The 12,268-nt window shown below is 41.1% G+C and overlaps 1 protein-coding gene across 1 annotated transcript; it reads right to left on the reverse strand.

The window, feature by feature from the left end:
* Positions 1 to 5,330: 5,330 nt before the first annotated feature.
* On the reverse strand, positions 5,331 to 11,456 carry Epgn (epithelial mitogen). The gene is given in 8 exon segments (XM_038331303.1): positions 5,331 to 5,387; positions 6,913 to 7,049; positions 7,052 to 7,062; positions 8,101 to 8,153; positions 8,155 to 8,222; positions 10,838 to 10,910; positions 10,913 to 10,932; positions 11,414 to 11,456. Coding segments are annotated over 8 exon segments (462 nt in total).
* Between the last annotated feature and the right edge of the window lie 812 nt (positions 11,457 to 12,268).

Genomic DNA, 12,268 nt, shown 5'->3' on the forward strand with positions numbered 1-12,268 from the left:
CTGCTGAGTAGTACTCCACTGTGTAAATGTACCACTTTTTTTTTTTTTTTTTGATTTTTTTGAGACAGGGTTTCTCTGTAGCTTTGAAGCCTATCCTGGAACTAGCTCTTGTAGACCAGGCTGGTCTCGAACTCACAGAGATCCGCCTGCCTCTGCCTCTTCTACGAGTGCTGGGATTAAAGGCGTTGCGCCACCACCGCCCGGCTAATGTACACTTTTTAAACCCATTCTTCGATTGAGGGGGCATCTAGGTTGTTTCCAGGTTCTGGCTATTACAAATAATAATGCTGCTGTGAACATAGTTGAGCACATGTCCTTGTGGTACGATTGAGCTTCCTTTGGGTATATACCCAAAAGTAGTATTTCTGGGTCTTGAGGTAGATAGTTTCCTAGTTTTCTGAAAAATTGACATATTGATTTCCAAAGTGACTGTACAGGTTTGCACTCCCACCAGCAATGGAGGAGTGTTCCCCTTTCTCCACATCCTCTCTAGCAGAAGCTATCAGTCAGTGTTTTGATCTTGGTCATTCTGACAGGTCTATAATTTTTGTCTTAACCTGATCCATCAAAATTTTGCTCTAATGGACAATTTTTTGGGGTAGGGTTAGGACTGAAGGTAGTGTGAGAGGAAGAGGGCTTCTCCTAAATTCTACTGACAACTTTGAATGCTTCGTTTGTTGTCTGTCCCCAACCCCAGTCAGGCATGCCCAGTATGAAGTTAACAATGCCGGACAATTCTTGTCCAGAGACAATGTAGAATATTCTCAATTGGCCTTGAGTCCTGAGGATACACTAGGCAGTATTTACAGTGCCCTGTCTCCAGAGTCTGAGGACCCTGTCAGCAGGCTCTTCGCTTCGTTTCTGGCCCCACCCTGAGGATGGCATGCTTATCTTAATCTGAAGATGACAGTAGGGAATTTTCTGTGGTTGATCTGTGACAAAAGCTACCATATATATTATCAAGGAAAGAAAGTTTTTCCTTGGATGTTCACTTGGCTGTTTTTCCAGGTTCACCCAGATGTTAACCTACAATGTGAATTTTCCATATACTGTTGGGAACCATCAAAAAGAGTATGACATAGACAGAAGGGCTGAAAATTCTGTGTCTTTGACCACATTTGCATGGTGTGTCCATCAGATAAATTAAAGCAATGCTTCCCAAACCTTGTAAGACCTCACAAATGGCAGCACAAGAACTTCATATTCAATTTGTGCAACTTCAAAGGTCTGAAGAATGTCATTCTTTCCAGAAAGATCTATGGCTTAATTTGTCTTTCTTTGGTTTGTTTATTTCTTGTCTTTGGAGACAATCTAGATAAGTAGCCTAAACTAGTCTTGAAATTCTGAGAGCCTCCCTCTGCCTCCTAAACGCTTAGGATTACAGTCATACACTACTAAGCCTGAATTCTCATTAGTATCTCCCTGAGAATCAGAAACACTGTTGGCTGTAGCTGCATGCCTTTGGTCTTAACTGGATTTCAATCTAGACACCTGTGCTGTATGTATTTTATGGCTGCATCTGAGGCATAAAAATGAGAAGAAAGGCCACAAGGGGTTGAGATAAGACTTGACGGAGCAAGGCTATCCTCGTTATCACACAATCACATTCCTATCGGCGATAAGGCATTTCTCTGGAATTGGCAGGTGTTGCCAATTCTTTTCCATTAGGTTATGTAGAGACCTGAAATCAAATGGCCAGCACATAATTTTTAAATTTTTAAAACATGGGTCTTCTCAAGGTTAGGATTCTTAGGTCACTAGATGCTCAGAGACTCTCACACCCATCGATTGTTTTGAATAATTAACAGACGCATCATCCTGGACTTGAAAGATGTGCTCTTAGATGCAGTACTGGATAGATCTGGGCCAAAGGTTTGGACGGAAATGTGGACTCACCCAGATTCACGGTGCCAGACGCTGACAAACTCAATTTCAACACTTCCACTGCTTCTTGGCAGGTGCTCATGCCTGATGTCATCAGCCAATGATGTAAGCCAGAAAGAGTGGTATTTTGCAAGAGAGATTCTGGTAACCCTTCCCATGAGTGTGGGTTGCTCGCTATCAATATTTATACACGCGGAGAGCATGTAACATTTTGTAACAAAGAAAAGTTACACGGAGACTTCTGCATACATGAATTGTCTTTGTGCTCCACATCAACAGCTTAAACTGCTGGGGTTTGTCTTTTGTTTTCTTAAGACATTTTTTTTCAATTAAATATAATGAAGGGAAATCTTCCTGACATCACCAAAACGGACATGTCAAAATTAAAGGATTAGATATGCATGGTTGCAGGAAATTCTAAAAGATGGATTAATTTATAATATCATCCTATGAAAACATGATCACATTAAAAAGCTAACTGGGTTACAGTGACAAACTGTTGTGAATCCTTTTCTGTAAAGTTATTAGCTTGCTCTGGCTGATATTATGAGGTTTGCTCCGCCCCTACCATAGTCTAAACTACTACATAATGATAGACTCATAAATGCAGATGACCTAAGACGTTGTCTCCAAAACATGAAAGGTGGCCACAGGAAGGCGATACAAGGGAAGAAGAAAGAAGTTGAACTTTTTAACTGTTTGGTTTTGTCATGGACACCAGAAACGTGCCATCAAACAATCCACCTGGGTAGCTGAAAATGCAGTTCTGAGGCAAAGACTTTATTGATTTGTTCTGCTCAGACTCTTATGGTATTTGTATCATCTTTTCTCATGTGCACAGAGATCTGCCACGTGTTCCTCCACCGCCATAGGCATGCCAGAGATTCTTTCCTGCAAAAGGAACCCCAGTAGTTACAGGATCACACGGTCATTTTATACACTCGCCCATGATCTGACAGCTTTCATAAACTGTGCTCTCAGTTGCTGTGTTGTTATGCTGGGTGTGCTTTATATTGTTAAAAAAAATAGTCTGCTGTGAGTGAAGAATATTGGATGTGAATCACTGTTCCAATTAACATTTTGATTTGCTCTCTGGAAGTCATAACTGATATTCTAATGTCAGGATAGTGTGTTTGAAATTGGCAGGCACTTACAGACTGTAAGCGTATGTGATGTCACCTCTCCAGAGGTAGCAGGAATTCCTCTTTTCTCAAGAGAAATAGAAGCTTTTGTTTAGTTATTTCTGGAAGCATCTGCAAACTGGGGGGTTGGCTTCTCTCTTAAGTCGTCCAGATATTCACCATTAGAGATGGGAGGCTAAATCTGGAGCCTGGGGAGTGGCTCTGTGCTAAAACTCTACTTTAGTGTACATGAGGCCCAATGTTCAATCTCCAGGACTGTAATAAAACAACAGCAAGAAAAACAACAACAACAACAAAAGCAGATTTCGATGAAACGCTAAGCCTTCTTTCTGGGCAATGATCCCAGGAAGGAAGACCCTTGAATCTCCACATCCTACCATTCCACATCCTCTTAAATGTCCCAGACCCTCCTGGTCTCCATTCCTGTGGCCCAGTGGCAGTTTCCACGTTGAAAGGACATGCACATGATTAAGTATCACTTCCTATGTCATTCATTATTTGGAAAAGTCCCAGCTTTTGATTATTCTGTTATCTGCCCTGCACTCTTCCCTAATGTTATCATTAAGGTTTCTAGTCCCTGAGAGCCAATTAAACAAATTACATTCTGCATCTTCCAAAAAAAAGAAAAAAAGAGGTAGTTCTTTGTTGAAACTAGGCCTCCAATATATCTTCCTGGACCCTCCTAGGCAAAATCTCCATCTTTTTGAAATGATCAGGAAGAGATTGCTTCTGGGTGGGGCTGCTGGAGTCACTGGGTGGAACTGTCACTCCCCACCCTTCGGCGTGATGTAACTTTGCATATGCAGAAAAGTGCTGACAGGCACACAGCTGCGCTGCATTCCTTCTGGAGGAAACACCTTCTCTCAGAGGAAAGCAGGGCGTAGTGTACCTACCTAAAGAGTGGAAGGAACGCTAGGCCAGTTCAGGCATCGGGTTTAGGACTAGTTGCTATTGTAAGAATACCCAAGTATCACTTTCTTTGAATTAATCTCACCATTAAATTGTTCTTTTTATGAGAAAAAGAAATAGGTCTGTAGTTCTAGAATTAAACCCAGAAAGAGAAACAGTAGATATTATTACTCTGTGATTTCATTTTGTATTTCCTCTAAAAATAAATTATTATCTTACAAACTGAACATTAAGATATACACTAAGGATGACACCCATAGGTATTTTGGTATTAGGCATGGGGTTAATAATGGAAGTGTTGAAGATAATCTCACTTACAGTACAGATATAGTAGTTGGGGTTTTTTCTCTTCTTCTATAGTTCAATTTTAGAGCTACATGGGTCTTGCAGAAAATGCAACCAGAGCCCAAAGAGAGTAAAAGATGTGTCAAGACTAGATCATGTGGCAGAAACACAATTCAAATGAAGGATCCTGATTTCCAAATAAGTATTTCTACCGTTGTTCCATTTTTACCTAAGCACAAATATGTTATCGATCAAGAATGGTAACATTCCACTAGCTGTTGTTCCTATATCTAGTTCTCAGTTTTCATTCTGGGATCAGTTGGAGGTTTTTAGTTGCTAGGTGAATTCTAGGACTTCAGTTCAGGTGATAGACTCCAGTGAGCCTTATGGAAGGATGAGAGCACCAGGGGACCGGTTATCCCAACCCAAGGCTTTATGATCCAAACAGAAGGAGCAGTTTTGCCTACTCAGGATTTGCTGTCCAGGTGACTTTCCATCCTTGAGAATTCCTTTGCTATTCCAAACTCCGCAAATAAAGTTTGCACACTCTTGTCCCAAGCTGCATATGATTTGTGCTTGCCTTGGGTACTCCGTTTTCTTTCAGTGATTTGGGTTGAATGCATTTTTTAGTTCACTCAAAGAGCCATTCATTGGTTTCATTTAGAAGTTTACAGCAAATTCCCTGAAATCCCATAAGGACAGAAGATTTGAGATCAGGTCCATTGAGACAGGTGGTCCAAATGTTGCGTACATGAAGAACACAGGCATGGCATTACTTGACTTGATATGGACTAAATGATTAAAATGAAAATTCACATTTGAGATGATCAGAAGCATGAAACAAGTCCTCCTACAGTGGCAATGACCACACAATAACAAGCCCAAAGTAGCATTGTAAACTTGGCTTCTGCATAGCTTGTTCACATAGCTCCTGTGGCACCCAAAGACAGCAAACCTGAGAACCAATGTTCAATGTTATCCTCATATTGCATTGTGACCCAAACTTCCAATATCTTCAAGCTAGTTTGTGGCATTCTGTATCATCTGAAATCTCCATCAGAGTCCCCATTGCTTTTGACAAATGACTTGAAGAATATGCCTTGTAAGGTCTCACAATGGTCTCCCTCCAGAGCAGACGATGTACGGTGATTTCAGATTTAAACATCTGAAACAGAGAGAACATTGGTTTCCATGAGAGTGCTGTCTGCTATGAATTATACACACACACATGCATGCTGCTGTAGCAATTGCTCTTGTTACTCTTCCTAGATGCCATTTGTCTGGTGGATGCATCACTCAGTCACAGGAAGCAACCCATGTACGGTAGCACCCTGCTCAACAGAGTGCTTTGCCAACAAGTTTCCTAAGACCCCAACCGATCACTACTCCATTGTGAGCATGGTGACCCATGCTTAACTGATGTGGAGAATTAAGCCAAGGGCCACTCCTCTCTGGGATGGGCTGATGATGTCATTTGCATTCTCTCTGTCGCTAGAGAATCAGGCCCAGACTGCGCTGGAGATGAAGCCACATCTTTGCATGGCAACTTTGGGTTGTGTTGTCTGCTTTGCTTACCTCACTACAGGTTTTGTCTTAGATACCAGCGACAACCACACAAGCATAACCATCTCCATTTCAGACCCTTCTTCCAGAGACCCTGACTTTCCAGCCCAGCTCTCGGTTGTCTACAAATCTTTACTCCTTATTTTTCTCCTTATCTCTTCCTTCTCCTCTCCCTTTTCTCCTCCTCCTCCTTCTCCTCTTCCTCCTTCTCTTACCTTTCTTTCTCCTCTTTGCTTTCTTCCTCCTTCTTTCTATTATATTCTTCATCTCTTTGACAAGAATAAAGCTAATATAACACATATTCAATTCTTTTCTGATAGGCATTCATTAAGCCATGGAAGTTTAATTGATTTTTAAAAACTGAGAATAGTGAAAATACCACAAGGAAAATCATTTGTTCTTAATGTGCCTCTCATTAATTTTTGAGTTTTTCTTAGTTGTGTGGATTTGATGACCAATAACTAACATGGGGAAACTTGAAATACTATGGTGCACATATAACTAATTTAAACTGTTTGCAGATTAAGTTCTTGATATTGGATTTTAGCAGCACACAGAATTGCTAAAGATACATACCCTTGATGACTATGGAGACATTGGCTCGTATTTGTCACACATTTTCATTTATTTAATAAGTATTTCTTAAATTTTGTTTTGGATTTTGGAGGACAAGATTTCTTTGTGTTGCCAGTCTTGGACCTCTCTCTGTAGACTAGGCTGGCATTGAACTTACAGAGATCCACTTGCCTCTGCCTTCGGAGCACTGGGATTAAAGGTGTGTGCCACCAATGCCTAGCTTTTAACTTATTTTTTTAACTCAACAATATGTATGCATTTTAGGACACTAAATAATCATCAGTAAGATATACTTAATTTCTGCCTTTCTAGAGGCCTGTTGTCCTTCCCATTCAGACTTTGACTGAGGTAAACACAGATAAGAAGAAAGAAAACTTAACTTGCACTGTTCTATTGCATCTGAAGGCAATTTTTACCACTTGTCTGGGTTAATGAAAAGGCACTAAAAATGTTACAGAGGGTCCTTCTCCAAGACACATGTCAACAGTAGGGACTCAGTAAACAATTGTCAAGTTAACACACCAGCCCATTAATGCCTTGTCTTTTCCATACCTTTTTCTTAGTAGCAATATAAGACAGCAAGGAAAGCACTAATTAGTAATCCAACGCCAATCCCGATTGCAATGTATTTTTCATAAGAATCCACAGCATACGACGTTAAGGTCAAATGCTCACATCTTTCTCCCGTTAACCGGTAAAGCACCTTTAAAGAGAGAAAAGAATACACACAGCCTTAAAGCCTACCATGACAGAAGAACAACCAGGTGACACGCTTCCACGAATGAGAAAAGAGACAACTTTGCAGAGGCACATGGGAGCCAATCCACTAATGAAGCAGCCTGAGCTTTACCAAGCTCTTGTCGGTATGCCTCCACCTATCTCCCTCAATGCTGGGAGTGAGAGGCAGACTGTTAGGAAACTGAGCAAGCCAGTGGCAAAAAAAAAAAAAAAAAAAAAAAAAAAAAAAAAAAAAAAAAAAAAAAAAAAAAGACCATGGCAGCTCCAGGGCTTCATCTCCCTGAACAGATTTTCTTTCTGTGGGAGTCTGTCTCATCCTGCCAACCAATGAAATTTCAGAGTCATCTTTGCATGTTTTAGAAATGAAGATACTGAGTTGATAGTTATAGACCATTAAAGTCAGCATTTCTAGGAAGCTCCAGGTTCGATGCATACTCTAGTCTAGGAACTATAGTTTTGAGTAACATGGTTAGTAGATTAGAGAAAAGACTTCTTCATATTCAAATATGAAGAAGACTGCCCAGTCACATTCAGATCAAGCAATATTTTTCCTCATTGTTTTGACATTTCATCATCTTATTCCTAATTTTTTTTGAGATTATAATAGAATTACATTTCCCATCCTCTTCTTCCTATAAGCACCTCCATATTCCTAACAGAAAGAGGGTAGTTTTCTGTGACACTGTGTCTCCTAGAAATGGCAGAAGCGACACCCATGAAGTCTCACCAATGCGACTGCTTACATATGACCAGAACAATGACAACGGCAACAGACAAACTAATGTGGACTAGGGTTGAGGGAAGGACTCAGGATGTCTCCCCTACACAAAGAGCTATAGCCTGACTAGGGAATGGTGCAAGCAGGAGAAAACAGTCTTCTCCAGGGGGAGCATACCCATTGGCTAACGAGCACTCGTCTTACTGGACCAAACAGAACAGGGTGGAACTGTGTTTATGTCTGCCACTCTCTTCTGCCTAAGCTTGCTGAGTTCTTCAAAGTTACCTGCCAATGGCTCTCTCCAGCTCGTGGTGGAAGGCGCACATCCCATTAATGCTAGTAGCTGTTATGTTCTTCCAGACAAGGGTGGGAGAACTTCAAAGCTACAGGTTCTTCTATGTAGTCAGCTAGGCAAAGGAGAGACGTCATCAACAGTTCAGTGTGCCAGCTTTACAATACACATTCAATGCATGTGTAAAGAGGCTTTTTATTTCAGATATTTTAGGCTCTTTGTCCTTTGAAACTTGATTTCTTGGGGGAGGTGTTCTCCACAAAAGGTTGGGTTCATAGCTCTACACACATTGTTAATTAATTACAGGTGGAGTTGATTGACGACTGCCCATTCCTTAGAGCTACTAACCAAGCAATAGAGGTGAGTTGGCCGAAAGGTGGCAGCATTGGTTCCAGTTTAGCAGGTAATTATTGAACAACGTTCCCAGACAGGTACTGAAGCTAATTAGAAAGAAGGCCTCATTTCATTTTGCATTTCCCCCTGCATGGGGGAGGGCGGCACCTAGGGAGGCCTGGATGTGGCTTCGCTCTATAATAAAATAGATGTTTATGCATTCTCCAGAGGAAAAGATGAAAACCCCTTTCACTTTTCCACCAACTGCCACGAGGGTTGCTTAATTAGACAGGGGACATTTTCACTGCCTGTCTAGCAACGAGGCTGTTATGACTGATATAAGAAGCCAGACCTCATGTGGGGGGCTCAGGCGGACACAGACAATGGCACAACCACCACATACTAAGTGACAGCTCTACTGTGTCATGAAGCAGTGGCAAAGCCACAGAGGTGGCATCTGAGACAGATTTTTCTTTCTTTTGTTTCCAGCACTGCAAATATAACCACTGTGTGTAGTCTAGTGATCTGAACCTTCTTCTGGGACACCCGTGTCAGGAAAGGGTGCTGGGAAAAATCATCTGTGTTTCAGGATGCCACTGATTCTGGCAGATGCCTGATCTGTCACAAACTGCTGCTGTGGGGAAAGACTTATAGGGACGACTGCATAATTGAATCTTTGCCATTTTTAAACCCGAGGCAGAATTAACGGCATATTGTGTTGTGTTGAGTGATCATCTCCTCACTCTTGGTCATCAGTCATGCTACACCATGTGTGCATTCCTACAGAGACCAAGAGGAAACTACCAGGTGTCTGTAGACAATATAAAATACCTAAAATCATTCCTTTTCATGTGAAAATACGAAGTGTCTATATCTTAGAATACCAACATGACACCATATCACTTTGCTTTGGAAACACATACCAGAACTAAAATTAAAACTCAATTTGCTGACTATAGAATCTTAACATAATTTATTGCCTTATGAATTGATTTGGAGACAATGAGGATTTCTCATCTAAGCTATGCTATGTTCCTCTTAACTTAAGACTAACCAAGTTCACATAACCAAATCTAAAGAAGGGTTTTCTAGAAAATACGAGAATTTGAAAGATACCATTTCCATAAAAAGGGCACTTCAGATTCTTCCCTTGAAGAGAAGAATATTAGTTATAACTTCTTTAAAACATTTATAAGATATGATTCATATTTTTAAGTAAAAAGAAGGGCTATATTGCAGTTACAGGATATTTGCTAAGTATGCATATGGCCTTGGAGTCTGTGCCAGCACTGCAACAAAACAAGGGGAAAATACAAGATTTTTCCATGAATAAAATAATGCAAAGGAAAATAATTATAACTGCTCCCTTCTTTACTCATTTCTGTTATCTATGTTGAAGATGCACTTCATTCTGCATTATAAGAGAGAAAGGGGAAGGTGGGCGCTGGAAACACGGCTCTGCCATCTGCCACTAAGATGAAACCATGTCTTTATATTTTCTATATGTTCAGTTTTATGAATTGATGCTCAAAAATCAAATGGACAGCTTGGGTGTTTAAAATCATGGAAAAAATGAGGAACAGCTTGATATTACTATCTTTAATATTCAAGAATGAACTATTTGGCATCATCTTCTTTTATTGACTAGACCCTGAAATCAAGATAAGGAGCTGCCTGTGCCCTGATCACAACCCATAGTCTTTCCGTCAGGGGACATTATGAGATCTGTGAGGGAGGCAAAGCATTCAGACACAGGTCTTGACAGGCAATGAGCTTTCCAAGTTCATTTGTTGGTTTAAATGGGTTTGCAAGGCCTTGCCACAGCACGTGCTCAGCAGCAGCCAGAAGCCTCTGTGATATGCACAGTCAGTGGAAAGAAAAATATGACCACCATCAGTAACAAAAACTGACTGAAGAGGTTAGAAAATTCTGCCTATGCTAAAATGGCAACAGGCAACAACAAAAAAAGACCTTTCCTAAGATGAAGAAAAACACTGGTTCTTGCATCTATATTTTTGCGACTGCTAAGCTTGCTGTCAGAGTTCAAAATACAGTGACTCTCCTCAAGAATGTCGAAGTCAAATGCAATTACACTTGGATACCCTGGGTCACTGGGGAGTCCAGCAGTATCCCAGCAGAACCTTGTGCCAGGCCTCACATCCAGAAAAGCAGCTGAAGACAGGCAGCTTTTCTCACCCTCGTTTCACTTCCTCCTTTAAAAAAAAAAAAAAAAGGAACCCTTGACTACTGTCACTTCAGCTTAGCATCGTCTTTCCAAACTAGCTGGTTATCTAATAACATGTGGTTGAACTGTTCCAGTGTTATCTCTATTACAATTTAACTTTCAGTTAATGGTTCCAAGAAGGCGCTTGTACCAACAGAGTGGCAAGGAGATACCTTCTGTTTCGTTAACTGTCCGGTTGCTCTGCGGCGCTGTGGTAGGAGGCGTCATGCGCACCTCTGCTTCTTCTCCGTCAGTGCGGCCGCCATGGCTGTGGTGGGAAAAAGCATCTCTGACAGGTGAGTCTCCGCTGTGCTCAAACAAACAGATCCAAAGCTGGGTCTGTTCTAGGGGATTCCCATTTTCTGTTTTGGTTTTAACTCGCTATAGTTGATGGGATCCAGACCTGACAAGGGCGATTCCAGACTACTTTTTAGCTGTCTCATTGGCAATATTACATCCCGGAACCACTGAATACATTCATTCTTAGGAGAAAGCTTCCAATGTGTTTACATGCTGAGTCAATCACCGCACACGGCTTACTGCAGGGCAGTAGCTGTCCAATTGCTTAAAGCAATCATTTCAGCCCTCTTAAACCAGAGAGAAAAGAGCATATATTCCATAAAGACCCGATTAATCCACACATCCCTTGCTCTGATCCTTGCCAGAGGCCACCTCGACTTCAGGGACTAAATCTTTACATTTTTCAGCGTTACAGTAAGGAAACAAAAATCAAAAAGGAAATGACCTACCTTTGACCAGGAGGCAGACTACCATTGCAACCCCCAGAGCCATATCCTGTAGCTGCTGAACTTCTCTCCCTGGTCCTTCTAGACTGAAGGGCGGAGGGTTTTTATTGCGCTCCATGAGTCTTTCTTTCATTTATATTTCATGAAGCGTCATTTGGCAGTTCTTACCAATCCAAAAACTATGTGCTCCTGGCACCAGCCTGAAGCCTGCAGGCACTCGCACACTTGTTTGGGATACCTGCGCGATCTAGAGATACGATCAAGTTTCCTCCTGAAACACTGGTTTCCTGTCACCTGTGGGCATCATCGCGCATGTAAAACAATTTTTAAAACAACAAAAATGAACGCAAGTGCAGAAAAGTCCCCGCTGCTGTGAAGGGCACCACGGCTTTCCTAGTAGGCGACAGAGGATCACAGCCAAGGTATCTGCAAACCAGTAGAGAGCATAACTGATGAGAATCTGGAGAAGTCCTCCATTCGACAGTCAGCACTATTCCCTTTCATCATAGCCACTGGGGAATAAAAAGACTAAGCGTATTTAAAAATATTTTGTTAATATGCTATAGAGAAAGAAGAAGACCGATTTTGTGTAAAAAGAATTGTAGTATTTCATTTTTGTTTTGTCCCTTATCTGAACTCATGACAAGTTTTCTTAAATAACATTACTTCTAATACTATAACATTAACATTTATGGCATTCTGGCATTTAATATTTTATTGAAGAAATAGGAATGGACCGCCAAGTCCAGGAACAATAGTGTTTTAAATCTGGATTCCCAGAATCGATAGATTAATAATATTGAAACACGTATGGTGGTAATAGTCATCATAGATCTTCATTGAGGTAGCCTCTCATTT

Source organism: Arvicola amphibius, chromosome 1, assembly GCF_903992535.2.
Source record: "Arvicola amphibius chromosome 1, mArvAmp1.2, whole genome shotgun sequence".
NCBI classification, from domain to species: domain Eukaryota; kingdom Metazoa; phylum Chordata; class Mammalia; order Rodentia; family Cricetidae; genus Arvicola; species Arvicola amphibius.